This window comes from Neophocaena asiaeorientalis, unplaced genomic scaffold (genome assembly GCF_003031525.2).
Source record: "Neophocaena asiaeorientalis asiaeorientalis breed wild unplaced genomic scaffold, Neophocaena_asiaeorientalis_V1.1 scaffold134, whole genome shotgun sequence".
Lineage (NCBI taxonomy): Eukaryota > Metazoa > Chordata > Mammalia > Artiodactyla > Phocoenidae > Neophocaena > Neophocaena asiaeorientalis.
The window spans coordinates 15,050,960-15,074,667 of NW_020185339.1; the positions used below are offsets into that span (position 1 = coordinate 15,050,960).

Sequence of the window (23,708 nt, forward strand, 5' to 3'; positions counted from 1 at the left end):
CTATCCTCTCTGCTGGTATCCCCATTCTTGTCTTCAAGAAAACACCAGAGAGTTTAGTTACTAAAAGCTCTAGGAAAACTGATGATGAAAACAACACAGGGAAGTTATAAAATCATGGAAAATAACACTAAAAGCTAATTCTTGTCTTCATAGAAAGAGATGGCCCTTTTCTTTCTTGGATAGCTCCTCTTAGGTTGGTAGAACTAATTACCACAAGAATTATCTTTTTTATTCTTAAATTTCTACCTTAAATTTAAAAGCCTCCAAAGATCCCCTTGGGAGCTGGAGAGATACAAGTAATAACGAAGAACTGGGGCCATCACAAGCTCAAATGTGATTCATTTACAACTGGGAAGAACTTCAGATTAGTCAGATAGATCATATATCTTTTTCCTTTACCCATTAGTTTACTTTACGTCATTCCCAAAATATGATTATCGAATGTGTAAGTTGACTTTAAAGACATCCTAGCATATTTACTAAATTTCAGCTATTTGCAAAATTATTTTTTTTATGAAAGAATTACCAGACCCTTAAAAGCATTTTAGTTCCTTGGTGATATATTTAGCTATTGAAATGATTCGTTTTTTGACAGTTAACTAGTTATTCAGTATATTCATCTTCATTTCCACTTACCTATGCAGTTCTTTAATAGGGGGTCAATAGGCTGTGGATGATCAGAAATAGTAAACTTCACAGCTGTAACCACTGAGCTTCGGGCATATGATGAGCCTAATTAAAAATAAATTTTAAGTCTATTGGTATTTAAGTCAACTAAAATCCATGGACACCTTTATCATTTTCAAACCACTTCAAATAACACCAGGGTCTTTAATTCCTTAAAACTCCCTTTGGTTGGGCTCCCCTGGTGGCGCAGTGCTTAAGAACCTGCCTGCCAATGCAGAGGACACGGGTTCGAGCCCTGGTCCGGGAAGATCCCACATGCCACAGAGCAACCAAGCCCGTGCGCCACAACTACTGAGCCTGTGCGCCACAACTACTGAGCCTGTGCTCTAGAGCCCGCGAGCCACAGCTACTGAGCCCATGTGCCACAACTACTGAAGCCCGCGTGCCTAGAGCCCGTGCTCCGCAACAAGACAAGCCACCGCAGTGAGAAGCCCGCACACCACAAAGAAGACCCAACAACACAGCCAAAAATAATAAAAAACAAAAAAAAACCTCTCTTTGGTCAAGAGGGGTATTTCTTATTACTTCCTGGATACTAATGAAGCAAAGTTTACTCATCTTATGAAACGTAATTCCATTAGATTTCAAAAGGAACAATTTCTACCAGGAAGGAGGCAGCCTGCGAGACCAGCAGTCGAGGCTCTATCCCTCACAAAAGGGAACTGGTTAAACCACTACATGACTGTGAAGATTTTTATTAAAACTGAAAGCAATTTCTAAGGATGAATAGCCTTTATTATCTTCTCCTGGGACAACAGGGGTTGACACTGGTAATCTGAAAACTCTTCTAGAATCTTTCATTTGAACCAGGTTAGTTCACCAATTTTAGTACTGTAATTAATTCTAGCAAGCTCCTCTGGCTATATTAATTCAAGAGACATCTGTCCCACGTTAAGACAAGAGTAACATTAAAATACATTAAACACTAGAAACTACAACAGATTTATTTAATCATTATCTAACTACACTCTCTTTATCCTTTTAAACAACAAGGTGTCCTTTGAATATGGCTCCATATCAATAACATAAGGCAATAGGTTCTACATATAACAAGATACAGAAATGTTTTAACTTCAGCATTAGCAATCTTTCCAGGCAACAACTGCTAATAAACAAAATTTTTTTAGATAAGAAAATTTAGGTACCCACCTGATATTAAATACCCCTTCAGCCGTGGAAGGAGAGTTTCTGGATCAATTAGAGTGAGTTTGCCTAGACATTCAGCAACAACATTTCTGGTTCCTTCTTCTGCACACTCACAGTGCTTTAGCAATAAGGCCCAGATGTTTTCAACATATGGTTTAAGGCCCACCACTGATGCAGAGCTAATAATTTCCTTCAAGGAATGAAGCAGTAGATACTGCCTTTTGGGTTGACTGGTTATTTCTTGTAAGACAAATGGTAGATATTCAGGAAGGTTGCCCACACTAATGCTGCCTAATGCATAGGATGCAGCTGATTTGACTTCTTCACTAGGAGATGAGAAGGCTTCTAATATGACAGATTTTAGTTCCAGCTGCCCACTTAAGTCAATATGATGCCCAACTTCTCCAAGAGAAAGTAGAGCTAAGAGGCGAATAGAATCTGTAGACCTCGAGTTCTTGACATCTTGAATAAACTGACCCACTACAGCTGGTCCTTCTTTAGGGCATGCTCGAGTAAGAGCAGCTACACATTTGGCAATGGAATAATAAGACTGCTTATGAGTAAGAGCTGTGCTCTGAGAATAAACTGGACCAGTCAGCATGCGCAACAAATCCATGTATCCTAGATTATTTGTTCCAGTGACAACCAGAGCTTGGAAAAAGTCTAGCATGGCGCTAAGAGCTCCCCCTTGCAATAAAGGTGATCTAACAAGTCCAATAAGTTCATTGAGAATGGATCCACTTATCTTTGAAAGGGAGGAGGGATACACTTTTGCCAGTGTGGTAAGAAAACTGATAGCCATCTGTGAAACATGCATATCACTTTCGCTGATAAGAGGCGGGAGCTCATCTAGAACTGCATCAATCATGGCAGCTGTCAGGCTATCACTATAGTTTTTAATTAGAATATCTAGAGCAGAAAGGGTACCCAGTTTCAAAGCTCTCTGGTTTTTCCTGAGAAATGAAGCAAGGATAGGAACCCCTTCTCCCAGGACGGGCCTCAAATCTATCTTCAAAGGCGACCCAGCAATCAGTGTCAACGCCTTCACTGTAGTTAACCGCGTAATCTCATTCTTCAGTCTCTCCAAGAAAATCTGAAGGGTATTAGGCAAGTCAGAGCCCAAATTGTCTCCAAGGTTGCAAATAATTTGTCCCATACAGGAAATAGCCCTTTCCTTGACTTCCTGATCAATGTCAGCTGCTTTTAACCTCTTAATGGTGCAGGTAAATAGATCTTTGATGTAAGGAGTCGCATCAAACGAGGAAGGCTGATCTAAAGGACGAATTACTTTGACAAGCTGTTGAGTAACAAGAAGCGCTTCAGATGTAATCTTGTAAAATGGATCTCCAACACAAGCCACCACTGGAGGGACCAAAGCTTGAACATGAGGATGGAAGACTTGAGGAGAGTGGTTACAGAGGATTACATACAGACAGGATAAAGCATCAATCTTCAAATTTGATGAGCTTGATTTATCATTCAGTGAGAAAATAATTCCTAAAACCCAACCAAAAAAGAAAAATCCAGTATTTTTATCCATGGCACCTTTATGAATTTAAAGCTAGTTTTAAAATTTAAAACAAATCCCTAAAAGACTGCTGAAGTTCCCACTATATATTATCTCTAAAGCAGTCGAAATTCCACAAGCTATGATAAATATTAAAGTAAAAAATTTTAGGGTACGATTTTAAACTTTTAACTTTAGGTATTCAATGGTTCTGTAAAAAGTTAGTTACATGTGCAAAGTTGTCACAAATTATCCTTTTCAAGGAGACAATTATTTAAGCTTATCTAAGTCTTAATAAAGTCTATAATAAGTCCTAAAAGTGATTTACTATTTCTTTCATACCTGGTACAAGTACAGGAATGTGTTGTGTTAGGGCCCCAGGTAATACATTTACCAGTTCAGTTAACATGTTAAAACAACACTGTCGGGTCTTCACACTTTTTTCTTTCATCTGTTTGTGCAGAGCTTTAACAATGTTGGGAACCTGTAATTATCAAGTGCTCATTAGCTGGTTCAGCTACTGGTACTTCCTCAGTACACTTAACACAAATTACAGGGGCTGGGGACAAATGGAAGAATTTTTTTGGTCAAATTCCTAATTCCACTGTCAACAATTTGTACAATACAAACTTTGTTGCATCTACTATATATGTTCTCTTGAAACTATATTTGCTTGATACTGATAAATAAGAGAGCAGAGAAAAGCTATCATTAGCTTTCTACAGAGCAACAAAAGTCTTCCTTGATTAATTTTACTTATGAAATGCACAAGACTAAATAGAGATCTAAACAATAAAATAATTTTCAACCAAAACTTTAGGAGCATAATTTATAAATGGTTTTTGAAACTGAAATAGCACATACAAGCAATTAAAGAAAAAAGACAAATTATAGAAAAGAAACCATTAAATGGGTCCTTGTGTTTGCTTTTCGTTGGCTGTTACAATGAAATCAACCTCACTTCAAATGTAGTTACAAGTGGCAGGAACAAGATTCAAAGACATCTGCTTCTAAACTTCCTAATGTCAGTCAGTAAATCCTAAACAGGGAATTTACCAATAAATCTTATGGATGCCAGGATACAGACACATACCATATCGAACAATGATGTGAGAGAACTAGAGGCAAAAGAAAACATCTATCTAATTAATTCACCACAGCATCATCAAAATTTCCTGTGATTTTTATCTGCTTTCCATATACTTAGTCAATTGCTTATGTCCTCCATACACTTTTTCTTTTCCTTCTACAATCAATCTTCAGTGTTCACCTTTAAGTTCACCACAAACTTTTAAAATTTTTACTACTTGAAAACAAGATAGATATGGCATGTACATCCCCTCCTCTGGTTTAGTTGTTTAGTCCCTCTCAACATCTGTTTTGTAATCTACAAAAATGGACAAATATGTACCCCATAGGGCTGCTGTAGAGACTGCATATAAGATAGGAAAATACCTAGCATGTACTAAATATTCAACAAATGGGGGCTATATAGAGCTAACATTTAGGATCTTAGAAAAGATGTCCTCAAGTGAAAAAAATATGTATTTTATCAATAACAATAGCTGGTATATATAAATACTATGTAGCAGGCTTCACTGTATGTTTACATAGATCATATCATCTCAACCCTGGGTAGACAGTTCTAAGTAAACTCTTACTACAAATGAGAAAAGTGAGGCTTAATAAAATGTCTAAATAACTTGTCCAAGATCACACAGCTAAATTAGGAGGGAAGGAAGCTATGAACACAAGTTGTCTAATTCCACTGCCCTAAGACTTCTCCATTAATCAAAGATAAAGACTACTTCACTGAATCTTAAAGCTAATATTGTTTAGCCAAGAAGAATCAAGAAAACTTCAATCAGAGTAAATTATTTACAAGTAATGTAATATGAGCATCCATAAACTACTATACAAACACATCCCAGAACTGTTTCTCTAAAGCTATTCTGGAACTCGTATTTCCATATAAAAACGCCACTTTAAAAGACCACATTTATTAGCATGACTTTTAAAACACACTTTTAAACTGACCTGACTCTGAAGCATTGTTAAAGGTGTTTCTCCCTGTTCCATTGCATCAGGGTCACACAGCCAACTTTGCACAGGACGAGTTTGCTTCAAAAGAGAAAGGTATGCATGAAAAACATCTGCCTTTACATTCTCTTCACGCTCTTTAAATCTGGATATCAGTGCAGGAGAGACGGTCTTGTAGAATTCTGGAAGCATTTCATGCCTTGTGCTAACTACAGCATCCAAGCACTTAGCAGCTGCACGTCTCACTTTCCAACTCATGTCATCATCGTCACTGTATTCATCATCACTCCCTGAAGAGAAGTTTTCATGTTAACAGGCTATTGATCATAAGAAAAGTTTAATATAGAAAGTGAACTGATATTCATAACTAAGATAGTTTTCTAACTTTCCACTAAGATATACAGCAATAGATAGGCTTAAAAAGAACTAGTACTTAAATCGGAGGCAGAATTTACTTATAAAAATTTACACACAAACAAACCTCTAAAGAAAAATTATCTGATTGCGTTTTTAATTTGTCAAACATTTTCTCATTTATGGGTAATGAGCTGCTTATTAACTCTTTAAAATCATTTGTTAACATATTAAACTTCTTCAGATTATAAATATTTGTAAAATCATAAATGTCCCAGCCTTTTAAAATAATGTGAATAGAAGTTCAATTCAAAAGGTTCACTTGACACTACAGGAAAACCAAACAAACAACTGGGGAGTTTATAAGATAAACTATAAAATAAACTTGTGATATAGATGATGTGATAAAAAGAATGATCACCAATCCCAGGTCATGCTGTGAAACTAATTTTTCAGGGGAGAAAAAGAATCCTGACATCAGCTTTCTTTGTGACTACAAGGCTTTTCACTAAATTTGTTGATGGGCTATTAGGAACGAATATGCATATTCTCAACCTTTCAAGATATTATCTTAATACAGCTTAAATAAACTATACTTTCTCAATTATAACAAGAAAATTCTGCCCACATAACAGAGCACCAGCTTCTCCAAACTCCTGTTAAACATTAAAGCAATATTCCAAGCATAAGCATTAACAATTCTCTCTCACTTACTATTCCTGCTAACTTTTGTGTGCGTGAAATCTCCGAAAATTATTTCCTTCTAACAACATCAAGCCGAATCAGTTGGGTAACATGAAGTCAGGAGGATGGCCTACATATTAGCAGTTCTCAGGACAGTCTAAAATTACTAACAATAATTTCGTTATTCTTAGATATAAGAACTATAGTCCTGAAATGATTCCTCAGTGGCAGAAAAAAGATATCATCACTTCTTTGGCTTATACTCCAATTAGCTTAGTGACAGCTAAATGTAGCCAACTATGCCTTGGAAAATTTTCCAATCTCCAGAAGGCTTACTTAATTTCATCTTAGCAGTTTATAGTAAAACCCAACCAAATACTGCTAAACCAAGGCGTTTGATTTATTCACCAATACCTATTTGAAGAAAAATATAGGGTACTACCAAATAGATTATTTTAAAGCACGTAAATAAATGAAAAATTTCCAATGGCAACCCAACTATAGGAATTACTTTACAAAATATACTTAAAGGTTATAAAAAATTAAACAGCTTAATCACGAAAATTATGTTGGTTTTATAAGTTACAATAACACTATGATAAAAAGATATTTATTAGGTATAATCCATGTACCTGATAAAGCAGCCGAAGGACCTGGTTTGTTATTCAACATTGGTACTTACCACACTAAAAAAACCAACAATCAAAAAATCTGGAACATAAAATGCTACTCTTTTTTTCAAAGGATATTCCTATTATAAGCTAAGGTTTCCCTTCGTTAATATAACACATTTACTGAGTGTCTAATGTGTGTCAAGCACTGTCCTAGGCACTGGGATAAAGCAACTGATAAAGAAAGACTAAAATAAAATCTCTTCCTTCATGAAGCTTACATCCTGGTACGGTAGAAAATAATTTCAGTGTATCAGAAAATGATTAGGTGTAATGAAGAAAATAAAAATGCTGCAAAGGGAGATAGATCTGAGTATGAAGTAAGGGGAAAGCCCTGAGATGGGAGACTGGATGAGGAGGGTGTGTAAAAGAAGCGATCAGGTATAACCCCAAAGTTTTTGGCCTGAAAAACTAAGAAGAATGGAGGTGCCATTCTGAGATGGAGAAGTCTAAAGAAGAAACAGGTTCGGGCAGGCAGTGGGGGAAGGGTGGAGAGAAGATATTTTAGACATCTAAGCAGTAAATCAGTTAAGCAGTTGCATATATGAACCTGGAATTCACAGGAAAAGTCTGGGATAAAGGTAAAATTTGGCTTTTCAGCATATTGATATTAAAGCTAAGAGACTAGATGAAATCAACAAGATCATAAGAACATAACAGAGAAGTCAAGGACTAAGCCCGGAAATACTCCAAAGTATAGTGGTCAGGGTGATGAAGAGGAACCAGCACAGAGACTGAAAAGGAGTAATCACAAAGATAGGAGGGTGTGGTATCCTGGAAGTTAAATACAGAAATGCTGCTGAGAACTGAGGAATAGGCAGACTCAAACATTTGAGGTCACTGGCAATCACTGAAGACTGGATTTAAGAGAAAAGAGGAAAAAAGGAGTTGGAGAGCATTCATTCTTTTGAAGAGTTCTGTTGTAGTGTAGAGAAATTAGGCAGTACCTGCTTGACTCTAAAATGGGATTAAGAGAGGTTTTTTCCACCCTTTTTTAAAAAAAAAAGATGGATGAAATTACTACAGACTTTAGAGCAAAGTCATTACCTAAATTCATTCAAAGAATCAAACTTAAAAGTATAACTAACAGGAAATCCACCGATGCATATACCTAATAACTTAAACATTTCTATTATGATTCTTTTAATACTAGCAGAAACAACTAAACATGAGCAACCCTGTGTCCTTGAAGTGCTACTCCTTTCCAGAGTAAATACCACAAATCACAGCACAATGACATCAATCGTAAGAGCCTCAGAAATGCTTAAATTATTCATGAAAGTCAATGGAGCCTCAAACAATATTTAGGATTTCTCATTAAAGTAACTATGTATGAAACCAACCAAACTGCTATGAATATGTTATCTATAGGTACAATTTTTAAAATAACATTCATTTCCCTCCTTACAAAAACACTTTGTAGAAAATGTGAAAAATAAAGAACAAAAGTCACTTATAATTGCTTGCCAAGAGAAAAACACTAGTAACATTTTTTTCACCATATTTAATAAAATAAAACTGGGACAGTAATTTTTGCTACCCACTTTTCATTCAACTTATTAACTGCTTTAACAGGACCATGATTTTGGACATGGTGCATAGCAGTTCAATACATGGATGCCCCATAATTTTTTTAATCAATTTGCTCTTGTTGAATATTGTGGTTATTTCCACTTTCACTATCATAAGCAAACAAACAAACAGCACAATCTGGGTAAGAATCACCTCCATCTATAACACTGGGTCTTTCATGAAAATGTAACAAATTCCTTCTACTTAATTTGAAATACCTTGGTCATCATCATCACCACCATCTGCATCCATGGCATTTTCATCTTCATCTTCATCATCATAATTATAATTTGGATCATAAGTAAGATACTTAAGACATATATTTATAATGGTAGAAACATGAGGATATACTTCCTTAGGACATCTGAAGAAAAAAACAAAAGCTGCCTTGAATAATTATACTTTTCTCCTTGATTCAGTATCTGCCAATTTTGCTTTATTGCCAGATATTTTCCCCTTCCCTTTAACATAGTATAGGAAAGTGGTTTCCAGCCCTCAACACCAATGATCCTTCATCTTTCCCTCCCACTGACTTCATGTTTTAAAAAAGATTTACTTTTCAAATTACTCTTATTTAATCAATTTTAAGATGAACTCCACACCCCCACACACACTTTAACATCTCTGAAGTCAGATGATTCCTATAATAAATGGTATGACGTAGTTAGTGTGGGGTCACACAGAGAAATCTGTATACGCTCTATCTTCTCAACACACGGCTAGAACACCAAGCCCAGATAAATGTATCTTCAGTAACTAGGATTATTGGTGAAAATGCCAGTGTACATTCATCTAGGCTTGGTCTTCTAACTTTATGTTGAGAAAAGACAGAACATATAATAAATGCCCAACAATAAAGAAATAATTTGTATTTCTCAATTAAAAGGACAGAAATGCATCCCACAATTTCTGATTTTAACAATTTGATATGACTATAAAAGCTCCTTATCAAAAACCATGAGTGGCAAATAACTGCTTATAATTACTGCAAATAACAACAGTGAAGTCTCAAGACACTGTGCTACTACACTGTCAACTCTAGCCAAAAGCAAAAAAAAAAAACCCCAAATCTCACTACTTAGCCAGTATGGCCTTCTTGTACATAAATACAGTTTTTATTATTAGAACCAAGGTTCCAAAACTGAGAATCACTGCCCTAGCAAAATGGCTGTAACACATCTCAAAAACTGTTGAAGAGAGATGAAACTCACTAGTATACATTTCTGACCAGATAATTAATTTATCTTGGTACTCTCTCAGGATAAAGACTACATCATTAAAGTAAACTGAAAGACAATTATAAATACCTTTCCCAAGTTCTTTAAGAAAAGTCCTAACAATAAGAAGGAAACATTTCAAAATAAATGTAAGGATTGTATTTTAAAATAAAGATGATATTCACTTCAAATACTGTATTGTTATCAGTTATTATTTAATAAAAACTTAATTAAAACACATTTGAAATCCAAAACTCAATCCCAGCTGTCATTAAAACCCATTTCTCCTCACCCACCTAATCTACATCTTAATTACTCTATTCTTAAGAAAAATTTTTATTTGAAAAATATAGATCTTAAAAACTTGCCTTCTCACAAATGATTCAAAGGCTTGAATGCAGTACTCTCTTAATTCATCGTCATCTACATTACAAAATTTTACCACCAAAGGAATTATCTTCTCAAGGTATTCACCTAAGAAAAGCATATTAGTTCTTATAAACATTCGTTAATATTTTTTAAAGAAAACTTTTCAATACATAAATATTTCTTACCTATTCTATGACCAGCTTGCCTACTAATAGCAGCAATACATTGTATGTAGGTTCTTGTTGTTGACATGGAATCATTTTTGGACAACTCTGACAACAGATGTTCAATAAGATCAACAAAAACTATATTTCCACAGCTCATAACCAGATGGCCAAGAGCAATAATGGTTCTTTTCCTCACTGCAAGTCTAGGGCTGGTCAACTGGGGGAGCAGACAGGTCAGAATTGAAGGATGGAAATTAACAAGAAGTCCTCCTTGCCTTAAAATAAAATAAAAAGAAAACAAATAAATACAAAATGTCCAAGTACTACTGAAATGTCTGCCCTCTGACCACCTCTTGATTACCCCTTCTCCCTATTGTCTTTCCTCTACAAATCTACACACTAAGTTCCAACGATCTTGTTGGTCCAACCCTCTCTTTCAAATCATTTCACATGTGCAGTTCAATGACTCAATAGCAGTCAAACGTCTGTGTCCTGCCAGGACAGTGCTAGTGATCAAGTCACACACAGGACAAAAGGTCTAACTGAGGGGCTTCCCTGGTGACGCAGTGGTTGAGGGTCTGCCTGCCAAGGCAGGGGACACGGGTTCGTGCCCTGGTCCAGGAAGATCCCACATGCCGCGGAGCGGCTGGGCCCGTGAGCCATGGCCGCTGAGCCTGCGCGTCCGGAGCCTGTGCTCCGCAATGGGAGAGGCCACAACGGTGAGAGGCCCATGTATCACAAAAAAAAAACAAAAAAAAAAACAAAAAAAAACAGGTCTAACTGAATTTTCACTACTTATCAAATTAAGCATAAATTCCTCACCCTCCTCAACAAGACTCCAATGTATCAAAATGATCTCCTACCACTTTTCTATTCATTCTATATTCTGGAAAATTAGAATACAATGTTTCCCAACTCAAGACTACTTACATATTCTGATATATTCTATGTTTAAGCATAGACACCTGTGCCCTACCCACTTTTCAAAACTAAATTCAAATGCCACTGTTTCCATAACAAACTTTCTTGGATCTTTCCATTTTCAACCCCCAAATACACTATACTCTCCGTTAATATTTAGTCCAATTCTGCCTTACATTATAGCCATTTGTGTTCTTACCTCCTATAGCAAAGTATAAGCTCTGTGTGGGCTAGGATGATAGCTCTTCACTTTTACTATATATTTGTACCACATGAAGGCACTTGATTATTTTCAAGTTCAAGTGAATTAGCCACAAATAACAGACAAATAATGATGACATATAATGATTATAAGAATCAGGGACAAACTGATACTGACAGGTCTTTTAAGGTTACTTCCCCCTTGGAGTTGCTTACATCTCTTTCTATATTCCCAAGTTTGACTTCCAGAGGAAAACAAGAAAAGCAACAAATATATAAAGCCAAGTTCCTTCCACCCTCAAAAGACATGCTCTAAAAAAACATGGCTGCTGAAGAATACCAGCATTATTTTAACTGGAAAACTTGCCACTCCTACCAGCACATCTCCTTATCCAAGTAGATCACTGTATTCAAGAACATCAAAGAGTAAAACAAAATATAAAAACTCTGCTGAAATGTTTAAGTCACAAATTTTATTATTTTTCAAAACTACAAGAAATATGCTTGCTATGCAGTATTACATGATAATATAATTAGTTTTTTCTTCCCTCACTCCTAACCACACACATTTATAAAACAGACACAATTTAAACATGAATAATTTTAGACCAAGTTTTATTATATTTATCCGAAAGGGTTCTTAATAAATGCACAAATATTTGTATTATAAGTAATACAAACAAGTCATGTTTACCTGCTCAACATATCAGCCATAATATCCAAAGCTTCTAGCTGAACAGAGACATCTTCCTGCTTTGCTATTGCACTGGTAAGACGCCCAGTAATCTTTTTACATACATTAGCAGCTAATGCAGAGCCTGCATGAATAAGAAACCGATTATGATTTCAAGGCAAGTATGTTGAATTCCACCTTATATTCATGCTAGTTAGCAAATACTCAGCAACTCTAAACTTGATTTTAAAACTGACTCAAGAGATCCATGTCAGAAAAATATGTTTCAAGGGACTTCCCTGGCGGTCCAGTGGTTAAGACTTCGCTTTCCAACGCAGGTGGCGCAGGTTCGATTCCTGGTTGGGGAGCTAAGATCCCACATGCCTCGAGGCCAAAAAACCAAAACATAAAACAGAAGCAATATTGTAAAAAATTCAATAAAAACTTTAAAAATAGTCCACATCAAAAAAAATCTTAAAGAAGAAAAATATGTTTCAAAACAGGTTGTTTTTCAATCAAATAATTTATTAGACATAAGAATCAGACCCCGCTGCAGGAGTACACGACACAGGGAAAACAGTATCGATTCAGTAAAGTCTACTGGACAACTATTTCTGTGCACTGGCACGAATGCCAGCTATGGAGCTAATAGTAACTGTAGTGCTTACACCTCTAGATTGGAAAGTAGTGATGACATTTTTCTCTATTTAAGTCCTCTTTACTAGTAACCTAATAAGATCCTTTCCAATCCAAACAAAGTAGAAATGTTGTTCCAGGAGACTCATCAATAAAGATTATGACTATTTTAAAGTAGATCTGTGTTGTTACTGACCAGGGAGAAAAAAAAGGAAACAAGAAACTGTGAAAGTAAAAATCTGAATGGTTAATAGAATTCTTGTTAGAGCCAGAAATCAGCTAAAAACAAACATGTTTCAATGAGAGGGAAAAAATGAGGAAAATATCAATGTAGCTAATACAACTATAAATAACATACTTCAGAGTTGGTGAAATAAAGTAACATTGGCATGATACAGTGAAAAAAACCATCACCTTTGGATTAAAAGATAATGGGTATGAATCTTCATCCAACCAGGTAATCAAAACTTTGGATGAATTAACTTAATCTCTGAATTTCAGTTCCCTTATCAACAATCTACATTTAAGACCTCCCATATGACTGACATTTTTAGACAGTGAAATAATATACATGCACTATCTAGCACAATACCTAGGATAGAGAATAATAAATATTTATTAAGTAAATGAGTGAAAACTACATACTAAGACTACATTATTACCAATATACCTCTTTCCATGAAAGAGAGTAATTCCACCCCATTTGCAGATGAGACAGTAACTTTAGCCTGAAATTTTAGCCTGTAGCTTAGCAGTCAAGACAAATTCTAAAACTTACATTACATAAACATCTGTCAGAGGTCAAAAGCTAATTACTTGACAAATGCGTTAATTGTAGTTTTAAATTTTAAAAAAATTATAAGTAGCTATAAAAGGCTCAGCCGTAATTAAAGATACTAGTAAATTGAACTCTTTCACAGCTGTCTTAATGGTGCTAAGTTTTACATCATAAATTCTAAAGCAAAGCAAAATTAACACTGAAAATAGAAAGCTAATCAGAAATAACTCATGATTTTGGTTATCTTTTCTCTCATTGCATAGGCTGGCTTAACTCTATTCTGCAAGTCACATTTAATACAATATAAAATCTTATTCCAACATAAAAATCCTTCAGAACTGGTATTCCAAAGAGATACTTAAATTCAATCAAAATAATATTTTTAAGCAAAAATAAGACTCTGGACTTTTTTTTACAAAGATCTTTTAGGGATAGATACCTCTCTCCCTCCCTGGTCAGGAGGAAAAAAAAAAAAACGGTGGAGGAGAAATACCTCCATTTATAAAAGGGAAATAGGAGAAAAAAGCATTCTTGCTTACCACTGGAAGCTGGAGGGAGTTCTCCAATTACTGTTTTAAGGCCAATACTCGAAATATCTCGAAGTTGCTCCTTATCAGAAAGCATGTTAGTGCAGAGGGTATCTACAATTGTCTCTACTTGGTATTCTTTCACTTTACTCACTAAAGGGCCAAGACTGTAACATAAGGAAGAAAAAACATTTTTTTAATTTAGATAAACAGAAAAACAGATGAGTGAAAACATTAACTTTTCTGCCTAGCAACTGTCAACACGAAATAAATGCTGTGCCTGTAACATAGATAGTATATGAATAAGAGTGTTAAAAAATTCTTAATAAGCTCTTTGCAGTTTCCAATTTTTTCCCACTTATTTTCATCACAGTATCATGAAACTCGAAGATGCTTTCACCCTCTCCCGACAAACCCTTCAAATACACACAACATCTTTTAATAATAAGGCTAATTAGGAGTCTGCTCCTAACAAGGATCCTATGATTTACCTGCAATAGAAATTCCATCCAGTGTATCACATTTTCCCAACTGTGACCCTTCCTTCCTACCATCTATCACCAACTCCAACTCATGAACCAAAAAATTTATATTCTTTTTATTTTCTTGTTTAAATTTTGAAAGTATCAAGTAACTGGGAAAAGCTCTTCCACCTGTGTCCTTGCCACAGAATTTAGCACATCGGAGATAATGTTTATTGCATGACTATTCATTGAGGAGCCATTGTATTCAAGACTGTATTGAATAACAAAAGTATGGCCCCTATCTTCAAAACTTTACCATCTGGTTGGTGATGTAAGGAACTCACATAACTACTTTAGAAATGATGCAGGCATTCACTACTCTGCACAATTAAAAAAAAGAAAACAACTTTTAATTTCAATATTAGTATTTATTTACAGACAGGAGACTGCACCTTGGAGACAGATTTTTAGGTACTTGTATTTATGGGGTATAGTTAGAAAAAAGAGCACTTCAGATGAGAGACTAGAATGAACAGAATACATGCTGAAAGAAATGAGAAGTCAAAAGAATTGCTTGATGCAAAAGGCAGATGAAACACAAAATAGGAAAGGCAAACACCTGGGATATTAAGGAGAATCTTTAAAGTTAGGCCAATGAATTTAAATGTGATGTGGTAAAGTTGAGAGCCAATGCATTTTCTCAAGCATTAGTGACATGATGAAAATAATTTAATTTGATAAATGCTCAGATCATTGTTTCACATACAGATTCTCAATAAATAACAGCTGACTGCCTGACTAGAAAAGTAGTAGGCAGGATGATCTGGGGAATTAGAGGGAATTTTCCTCAACATAATAAAGGCCATATATGACAAACCCACAGCCAACATTGTCCTCGATGGTGAAAATAATAAAGATGTAAATGAAGATGTAAATAAATAAAAAATAAATTTAAAAAAAGAAAGAAGAAAAATAAACAGAAAGGTTGGAGAAATCCCAAAACAGCGCAATCCAAATGGATGGAAATGATAATAAGAGACATGGCATATATGCAGAGACCTAATGTGAAACAATACAAATTGGGATTGAAAATAAAAGCAATTCCAAAAATGAATTTAAAGACTTGTAGCTTCTAAAATGGCAAAATAGCTTTGTTGGACTAAACCTCCTGCAGATAACAATTACAAAATCTCTAAAACTCTATTTTAGAATACAACAATTTGAATGCATAATGATGGAACTAAAAACAGATGGAAAAAAGTGTCTGCCTAGAATTCCATATTCCGTGAAATCACCCTTTAGAAATGTAGAATAATAAAAATTTATATTAAAAACTTCAGATAAAAGCTGAGACTACATGGCAACCAGACCTATACTACAGAAATTGCCAAGGGAAGTTCTTTAGGCTAAAGGTAAATTAAACCAAATGATAACTCAGATTTACAGAAAGGAATAAAGATCACCAGAAATGGTAAATGTGTGTATACCTAAAAGGCTACATTTAAGAGACTATATATTTTTTCTCACAACTATCAATAATACTGTATTATGGACACACACACACAAATTTAAAAAACAATAGTAGCACATAGGCAGGAGGAAGGTAAATGGAAAAATGTTATTTCAAGGTTTATATAATTTATATCAAGTGGTACAATATTAACTTTTAAGACTGTGGTAAATTTAAGATGCAATTTATAATCCATAGCCTAGAGTGACAATTTTTAAAATAACACAAAGATGATGTATCTGAAAAGTCAACAGACGAAATCAAAATTAAATATTATAAAACAAGACACTTCCCAACTTTTGGTTTCAGGAACCCTTTTAACAGTTTGAAAATCAATGAAGACACCAAAGAATTTTTCTTTATATGGGCTGTATGTATCTGTCAATGCTTACCACATTAAAAATTAAAAGTAACAATAATAAAGGCACATGTTAACATAAATTTAACATTTTAAAGGAATAACTATATTTTCCAAAAAAACAAAAAATGAGAAAAATAGCTGTTTCACATTTTTGCAAACTAATGTTTGGGCTTAAAATAACTGGATTCTCACATCTGCTTTTGCATTCAATTTTTTGTGATATAACGTGTCATGTAGCCTGTGGAAATTATACCGTATACTTATGGGAAAATGAGCAAATTATACCGTATACTTATGGGAAAATGAGCATCAAAGGGTGAATAACACCTTAGTATTACTCATATTAAGTTTTGAACTTTCGTGGTCACAGATGTCCCAGGGACCCCCAAATCAAACTTTGAGAACTGCTGCTATAAAATATTTGATTAACCCAAAAGAAGGCATGAAAAAAAAACAATTAAAAACAAACTCCCCCCAAAAAAACACACAACAAAAGAAACAAATGGAAAAAAAAAGTAAAATGTCACACCTAAATCTAACTACATCAATACTTACAATAAACAACAATGGACTAAAACACTCATATCAAAGGGAAGAAATTATGAAACTAAATAGAAGAAAAAAAAGCAAGACTTAACCATCTGCTGTCTACAAGGCACATAATTTTAAAACACAGGACTTCCCTGGTGGCACAAAGGTTAAGAATCCGCCTGCCAATGCAGGGGACACGGGTTCGATCCCTGGTCCAGGAAGATCCCACACGCCGCGGAGCAACTAAACCCGTGCGCCACAACCACTGAGCCTGCTCTCTACAGCCCGTGAGCCACAGCTACTTAGCCCGCGTGCCACAACTACTGAAGCCCGCACACCTAGAGCTGGTGCTCCACAACAAGGGAAGCCACCGCAATGAGAAAGAAGCCGGTGCACCGCAACGAAGAGTAGCCCCCACTCGCCTCAACTAGAGAAAGCCCTCGCGAGCAGCAACAAAGACCCAATGCAGCCAAAAAATAAACAAATACAACTAAAAACAGATTAAAAACTGAAATAGAGAAAGATACACTAATCTTAAAAAAAAAACTGGAGCAGCTATATGAACATAAGAAAAAATATATTCCAAGAAAAAATATATTCCAAATATATTTACAAAGAAACATTTTATACTCATAAAAACATCAAACATTAGGAAGACATAATTATAAATGCGTATGCCCCTAATCATACTTTAAAATACATGAAGCAAAAATTGGCATTAAAGAGAAAAACAGATAAATTGACAATTATAGTTGGAAATTTTAACACTCCTTTCTCGGTATTTAATATTAAGAAAAGAAAAAACAATCACAAAGGATATAAATCTGAACAACACTATCAGCTACCCTGACCTAACATTTATAATATACCATACCCAACTACTGTAGAATACGCTTTCAAGTGGACAGGGAACATCCTCATCTACCAAGACCTATCATATGCTGAACCATAAAACCAATCTCAATGAGTAGACAAAAGAAACCAAAACAAATAAACCTCCCTGAAACCTTAAAGAGTATGGTTCTCTGACCATATGCAATTAAATTAGAAACCATTAAAAATAAAAATAAAGATCTAGATAGTCTCCAAATATTTGAAAATTGCTTCTAAATAATCACAATGGAGATTAAAAATATTTCAAACTGAATAATAAAAATACCACAATTTACTTAGACGAGAATATATACCTTTAAATGTTTAAGAATTAGAAAGGAAAAAAATGAGTGGAAAGAAAGGAATAATAAAAGAGAAGCAATCAGTTAAATAAGGCAACAGACAATAGGGAAAATAACAAACCCTAAAGTCAGTTCTTTGATAAGATTAGTAAAGTTGGTAAGTCCCTGATTAAATGAATTGAGGGGGGAAAAAAAGAGAAATCACAAATTACCAAAATCAGGATCGAAAGAGGGGGATATTCACTGATGACGATTGTTTAGATAGACTATCCCCAGGAATCAACAAAAATTACTGTAATAATTAAGAGATAGTACGGTTTGCAGTTACGAGATTCAGTATTGTTAATTGTTGATTCTCTCCTAATATTTCTACAGCTTCCACACAATCTCAATCAAAATTTGAGCAAGTTTACTTTTAAAAACAGAAATTAACATTCTAAAATTTACATGGAAATACAGAGAACTTAAAAAATCAACATACTCTTGAGAAAAGAATGAAGCTAGAGAACTTACACTACCTTACTTCAGACTTCTACAGATCTACACCAGCGTTTCTCAACCAGTGACTTTTGCCCTTCCACAGACATTTGGCAAAGTCTGGAGACATTTTTGGTTGTTCCTACTGGAGGATGAAGGAATGCTACTGGCAAAAATAGTGGGTAAAGGTTCAGATACTGCTAAACATCCAACAACACACGCAATACACAAGATACCTTGCCATAACAAAGAATTATCTGGCCCCAAAACTCAACAGCGCCAAGCCTGAAAAAGCCTGAGCTATGCTAATAAAACTGTATGGTACTGGCATTAGAACAGACAAATAGATCAGCGGAACAGAATAGTCTAGAAATAGACTTACACTTTTATAGTCAACTGACTTTGACAGAGATGTCAAAGCAATTCAGTACCGAAACGAAGATGTTTTCAATAAATTGGTACTTCAACAACTGTATTTCCATATAGAAAAAAAAACAGCTCAATTCCTACTTCACAAAAATTAATTCTAGATCACAGGACTAAAAATAAAAGCTGAAACTACAAAGCTTTTAGATGAAAACACAAGAGAAAAATCTTTGCAACATAAAGATTTCTTCAGCACAGAAAGCAATAACCATAAAAGTTGAAATTAATTTATAAATTAAATCAAACTAAACTAAATTTTAAATTAAAAACTTAAGATCATCAAATTGGGAGAAAATACTATAAGACATATATGTGCCAAAGGACCTATATCCAGAATATATGAACTCCTATAATTCAATAGTAAAAAGACAGCCTCAATTTTAAAAACAGGGAAAAGTCCACAAAAAACTAAATAAATGGCCAATAGACAAAATGACATTAGACATCATTAGTCATCAGGGTAATGTAAATTAAAACTACACCTATGGGGCTTCCCTGGTGGCACAGTGGTTGAGAGTCCGCCTGCCGATGCAGGGGACACAGGTTCGTGCCCCGGTCCGGGAAGATCCCACATGCCGTGGAGCGGCTGGGCCCGTGAGCCATGGCCACTGAGCCTGCGCGTCCGGAGCCTGTGCCCCGCAATGGGAGAGGCCACAACAGTGAGAGGCCCGCGTACCGAAAAAAAAAAAAAAAAAAAAACTACACCTATACACCAACTGGAATAGCTAAAATTAAGGAGTGACACAACCGGGATTTCCTTGGTGGTCCAGTGGTTAAGACTACAGGCTTCCACGCCTGGTAGGGGAACCAAGATCCCGCATAACGCGGCCCAAAAAAAAAAAGAAGAGTGACACAACCAACTGCTGATGATAATGTGGAACAACTGGTACTTTCACGTAAAATGGTAAAAATACTTTGGCAAACAATTCCACAGTTTCTTAAAAATCTAAATGGACAAAAGCAATTTCACTCTTCCTAAGGAATAAGGACACATGTCCTGAAAAGGACTCACACAAGAGTGTTCACTGTCTCTTTATTCACAATAGCCAAACCTAGGAAGATATCATTGTGCTATCAGTGAACTACTAATCAGTAATAAAAAGTCACAAAACACTAATACATCCAACATAAAACCAGTTTAAGGTGAACAATATTGACCTTAAGTAGGGAAGTTGTGAGGTAAGGACACAATTTTATCTTTTTCAAATGGTTATCCAGTGTTTTGAAAAAAGGTCCAGCTTTTCTCATGATGCCACCAACTGTATCATGTATCGAATATTTTCCATTCTATTTTACACTACTGGTCTATTAATGCCTCACTACCTCACTGCTTTCATTAGATAAACGTAATAGTATGTTTTCGTATCTAGTAGGGCTAGCCAACACACCTCCAACTCCAGAAATTTTCAGGAAATTTTTTGTCTATCTTGAGCAAATACCCTGTCCCTCTTCTCTCCCTTCCACAAAAATATACTTTAGAATCAACTTGTCTAGCTTGTGGGAAAAACTTACTGATTTTTAGAATTAAGTTAGCATTAAAATAACCCGGAGAGAACTGACAACCCTGTTGAGTTATCCTATCCAAGGACCTGAGATGTCTTTCCATTGGTTCCAAGTACACTTTTCTGCGAGTATGTTTTTGTTATTGGTCAAGAGTAAAGTTTTTCTTCTATAAAAGAAAGTTTTTAAAAAGAAAATTGTAACCTTACCTTAAACCATGCAACACCCTCACCCAAAGTCACCACTGTAACATTTCTTGTCACATTTATTGCTAGGCATTTTGTCTTTCTGTTACTATAATAAATGGACATTTGCTTCCATATCTTCTAACTGCTTATTTGCTTATGTGAAGGCTACTTATTTTTGTTCATTAATTTTACATCCAGTTCCTTCATTGAATTCTTACTGTTTACATTATTCTTTTCTTCCTCTGATCTATTAACATGATGGAATAAAAATATTAATAGGGGCTTCCCTGGTGGTGCAGTGGTTGAGAGTCCGCCTGACGATGCAGGGGACATGGGTTCGTGCCCCGGTCCGGGAGGATCCCACATGCCACGGAGCGGCTGGGCCCGTGAGCCATGGCCACTGAGCCTGCGCATCCGGAGCCTGTGCTCCGCAACGGGAGAGGCCACAACAGTGAGGCCCGTGTACCGCAAAAAAAAAAAAAAAAAATTAATAAAGCACATAATATTAAACTGTCCTTATACTCTTGGGATGAATGAAGCTCACTTGGTCAAAGTATATTATACTTAATGTATTGTTGGATTTTATTTTGAACATTTAAATGAAACGGGTGTGTAGTTTTCTTTTTTAGTGTTGTATTTAGTCAGAATTCATCATCAGTATTTGGTTTAAAAATAAGACTGGAAGGTTTTCATACTTTATGTTCTGAAATAGTTCAAAAACTATCTATACTGGAATTACCTGCTCTTCCAGGTTTCAGAGTTGTGTGAAAGATTTCTGGGCATGAGTTTCTTTTGGGTGATGAGTTCTTTGATAAATTTTCCAATTTCTATCTATTAGGATTTTCCCTCCTCCAAGAATCAGTTCCTGGGTTTTATCACCTAATATATTACTTTTGTTAATATCTTAATTCCTTTCTTATTTTCCTGAATATATGTCATTTTCCCCCCAACCGGTTAAATTTTAAGTATAAAAGATCATCAAAAGCTCAAACGATCAGGTTTCTAACAAGATTCATACTCAAGTGAATAAAGACCTGTGTACCTCTCACCTCTCAATCTGGGACAAAGCCTACATTTTATTATCATTTTTAAAGGCTGCTTATTGCTCAGCACATAATTTGAACCAAACAATTTTGTTTATTAATAAGCACATGGCAAAAGAAACAAAAGATGAAAAATAATTATTTAAGTAAAACTAGACTCGTTCGCATTATTCTGCAACTTACCATTTTTTGAAGATCCATTTGATTTTAAACTTGCTAATGTCCCAAGTTAAAGAAAGTTGTACTACATGTCTAGAAATTCTATGCTGACCAATGATTTCTCATACTTTTGCCTCTTTTTACAGAGGATATGTAAAACCTTAGCCTAAAATAAATGTAAAGCCTTTATAAGAAAATCCAACAAAGGTAATGAGACAATACTTTATTTAAATTGATACCAGATATTATATGCCATACAAAATGACATAAAATTCTATAATTTAATTTTTATATGAAACCAGAAGTTATACTTACTAATAACTTACTTGTAAATTTTTAAGGGTTTCTAATATTTGGTATGCATAAAATAAATAGATGCACTAATACAATTTACCAAGAACTCAAATTCTGTACCTTTAACTAAGAATAAGAGTCCAGTGGTCAATATCACACCTAACAAGATGCTGTCAATGCACCATACACACAAAGGTAACTGGAATTCTCAATTTTTAGGAGATTCTTTGTAACTACTGTATCATCAGTGTCAATTAAACTATGGTTTTAACTGTTGCTATCCTTTATCAAGTCTTATTTTTTACTTCCTTGTCATTGGTTCTTAAAACCACCCCTCCTCCCAGGAATACAGAGATGGATAGGCCTTTTAACCTAGCTAAAAAACCTGGCCAAACAAGTAAGAGAATTACTCTTTCTGGAGTTTCCTACATGTATTTCATAAAAATCAAAATAACATGTCCAGCCAATACAGAAACTACATATAAGGAAATGTGTCTCATGTACCAAGTACAAATACTAAACCAAATCACCTACAAATTCTAAAGAAAAACTCCAGAAAGACATAGTACAAGACTAAGATAATTTACCAGTTATTACACTGAATTTTTTAAAGGAAAGTGAAGGCGGTAGGAAGCAAGTAAAAAACAACTTACCATTTGACAGCTAAATTCTGTACCTCTCCATTTTTATCTTCCAGTAACTTCAAAATCATTTTCACTACCTTCCTTTCACTATCATCATCCAACTTGATGGAATCTTTCTGCAGTTCTGTCATCAAATCATTTGTAGCCATAAACCTGTCAAAAAATTAAAATTTGTTGGTAATTAAAATTTTTTAAGCACTAATAAAAAAATCACGGTTTTCAAATCCAATGCTATCATTCATATCTAAGTCCTGATCTAGTCTTCTAAACAAGGTATCATTGGCTAAAATTATTTTCCCCGGGTTAGTGTTGATTTCAAATTTACTGACCGGACCTTCAATGAATGCTCTTTCATTCTAATAAAGTTGACCATGGAACAACGTGGCGGTCAAGGGGGTCACCCTCCCCCCACCTCGCTAAAAATCCATGTATAACTTTACAGTCACCGTCCACATCTGCACTTCCGCATCTGCAGATTCAACTGACCACAGATCGTGTAGTACATGTAGTACATATTTATTGAAAAAATTTCCCATATAAGTGAACCCGTGCAGATCAAACCCATTGTTCAGGGGTCAGCTGTAATTGCATCACTGCTTTTAGGGGAAGAAAAGCTCCTCTTTACTTTTTCGTTGCATGTGATTTGAATTTTATCTAGGAAGTCTTTAACTAACATTAAGAATACCTTCCTGTGTAATACTGTTGTGTTGGATTGGGAGTTACATATTACAAATCACTAGGAAAATTCCAAAATGCAAATTCTCACCTCCACCCCAACTCCCACAA

At 35.1% G+C, this 23,708-nt stretch overlaps 1 protein-coding gene across 2 annotated transcripts in view; it reads right to left on the reverse strand.

Moving 5' to 3' along the window:
* The window catches only part of CAND1 (cullin associated and neddylation dissociated 1), a 41,068-nt gene that overhangs the window by 5,739 nt on the left and 11,621 nt on the right, over nt 1–23,708 (reverse strand). For both annotated transcript variants that reach the window (XM_024736882.1, XM_024736883.1), the window contains 10 exons: nt 22,932–23,075; nt 14,163–14,317; nt 12,231–12,354; nt 10,433–10,689; nt 10,247–10,352; nt 8,880–9,025; nt 5,378–5,670; nt 3,683–3,824; nt 1,837–3,330; nt 637–732 (listed from right to left, as the gene is read on the reverse strand). In XM_024736882.1, coding sequence (XP_024592650.1) covers nt 637–732; nt 1,837–3,330; nt 3,683–3,824; nt 5,378–5,670; nt 8,880–9,025; nt 10,247–10,352; nt 10,433–10,689; nt 12,231–12,354; nt 14,163–14,317; nt 22,932–23,075 — 2,957 coding nt within the window. The remainder of the gene's footprint in view (nt 1–636; nt 733–1,836; nt 3,331–3,682; nt 3,825–5,377; nt 5,671–8,879; nt 9,026–10,246; nt 10,353–10,432; nt 10,690–12,230; nt 12,355–14,162; nt 14,318–22,931; nt 23,076–23,708) is intronic.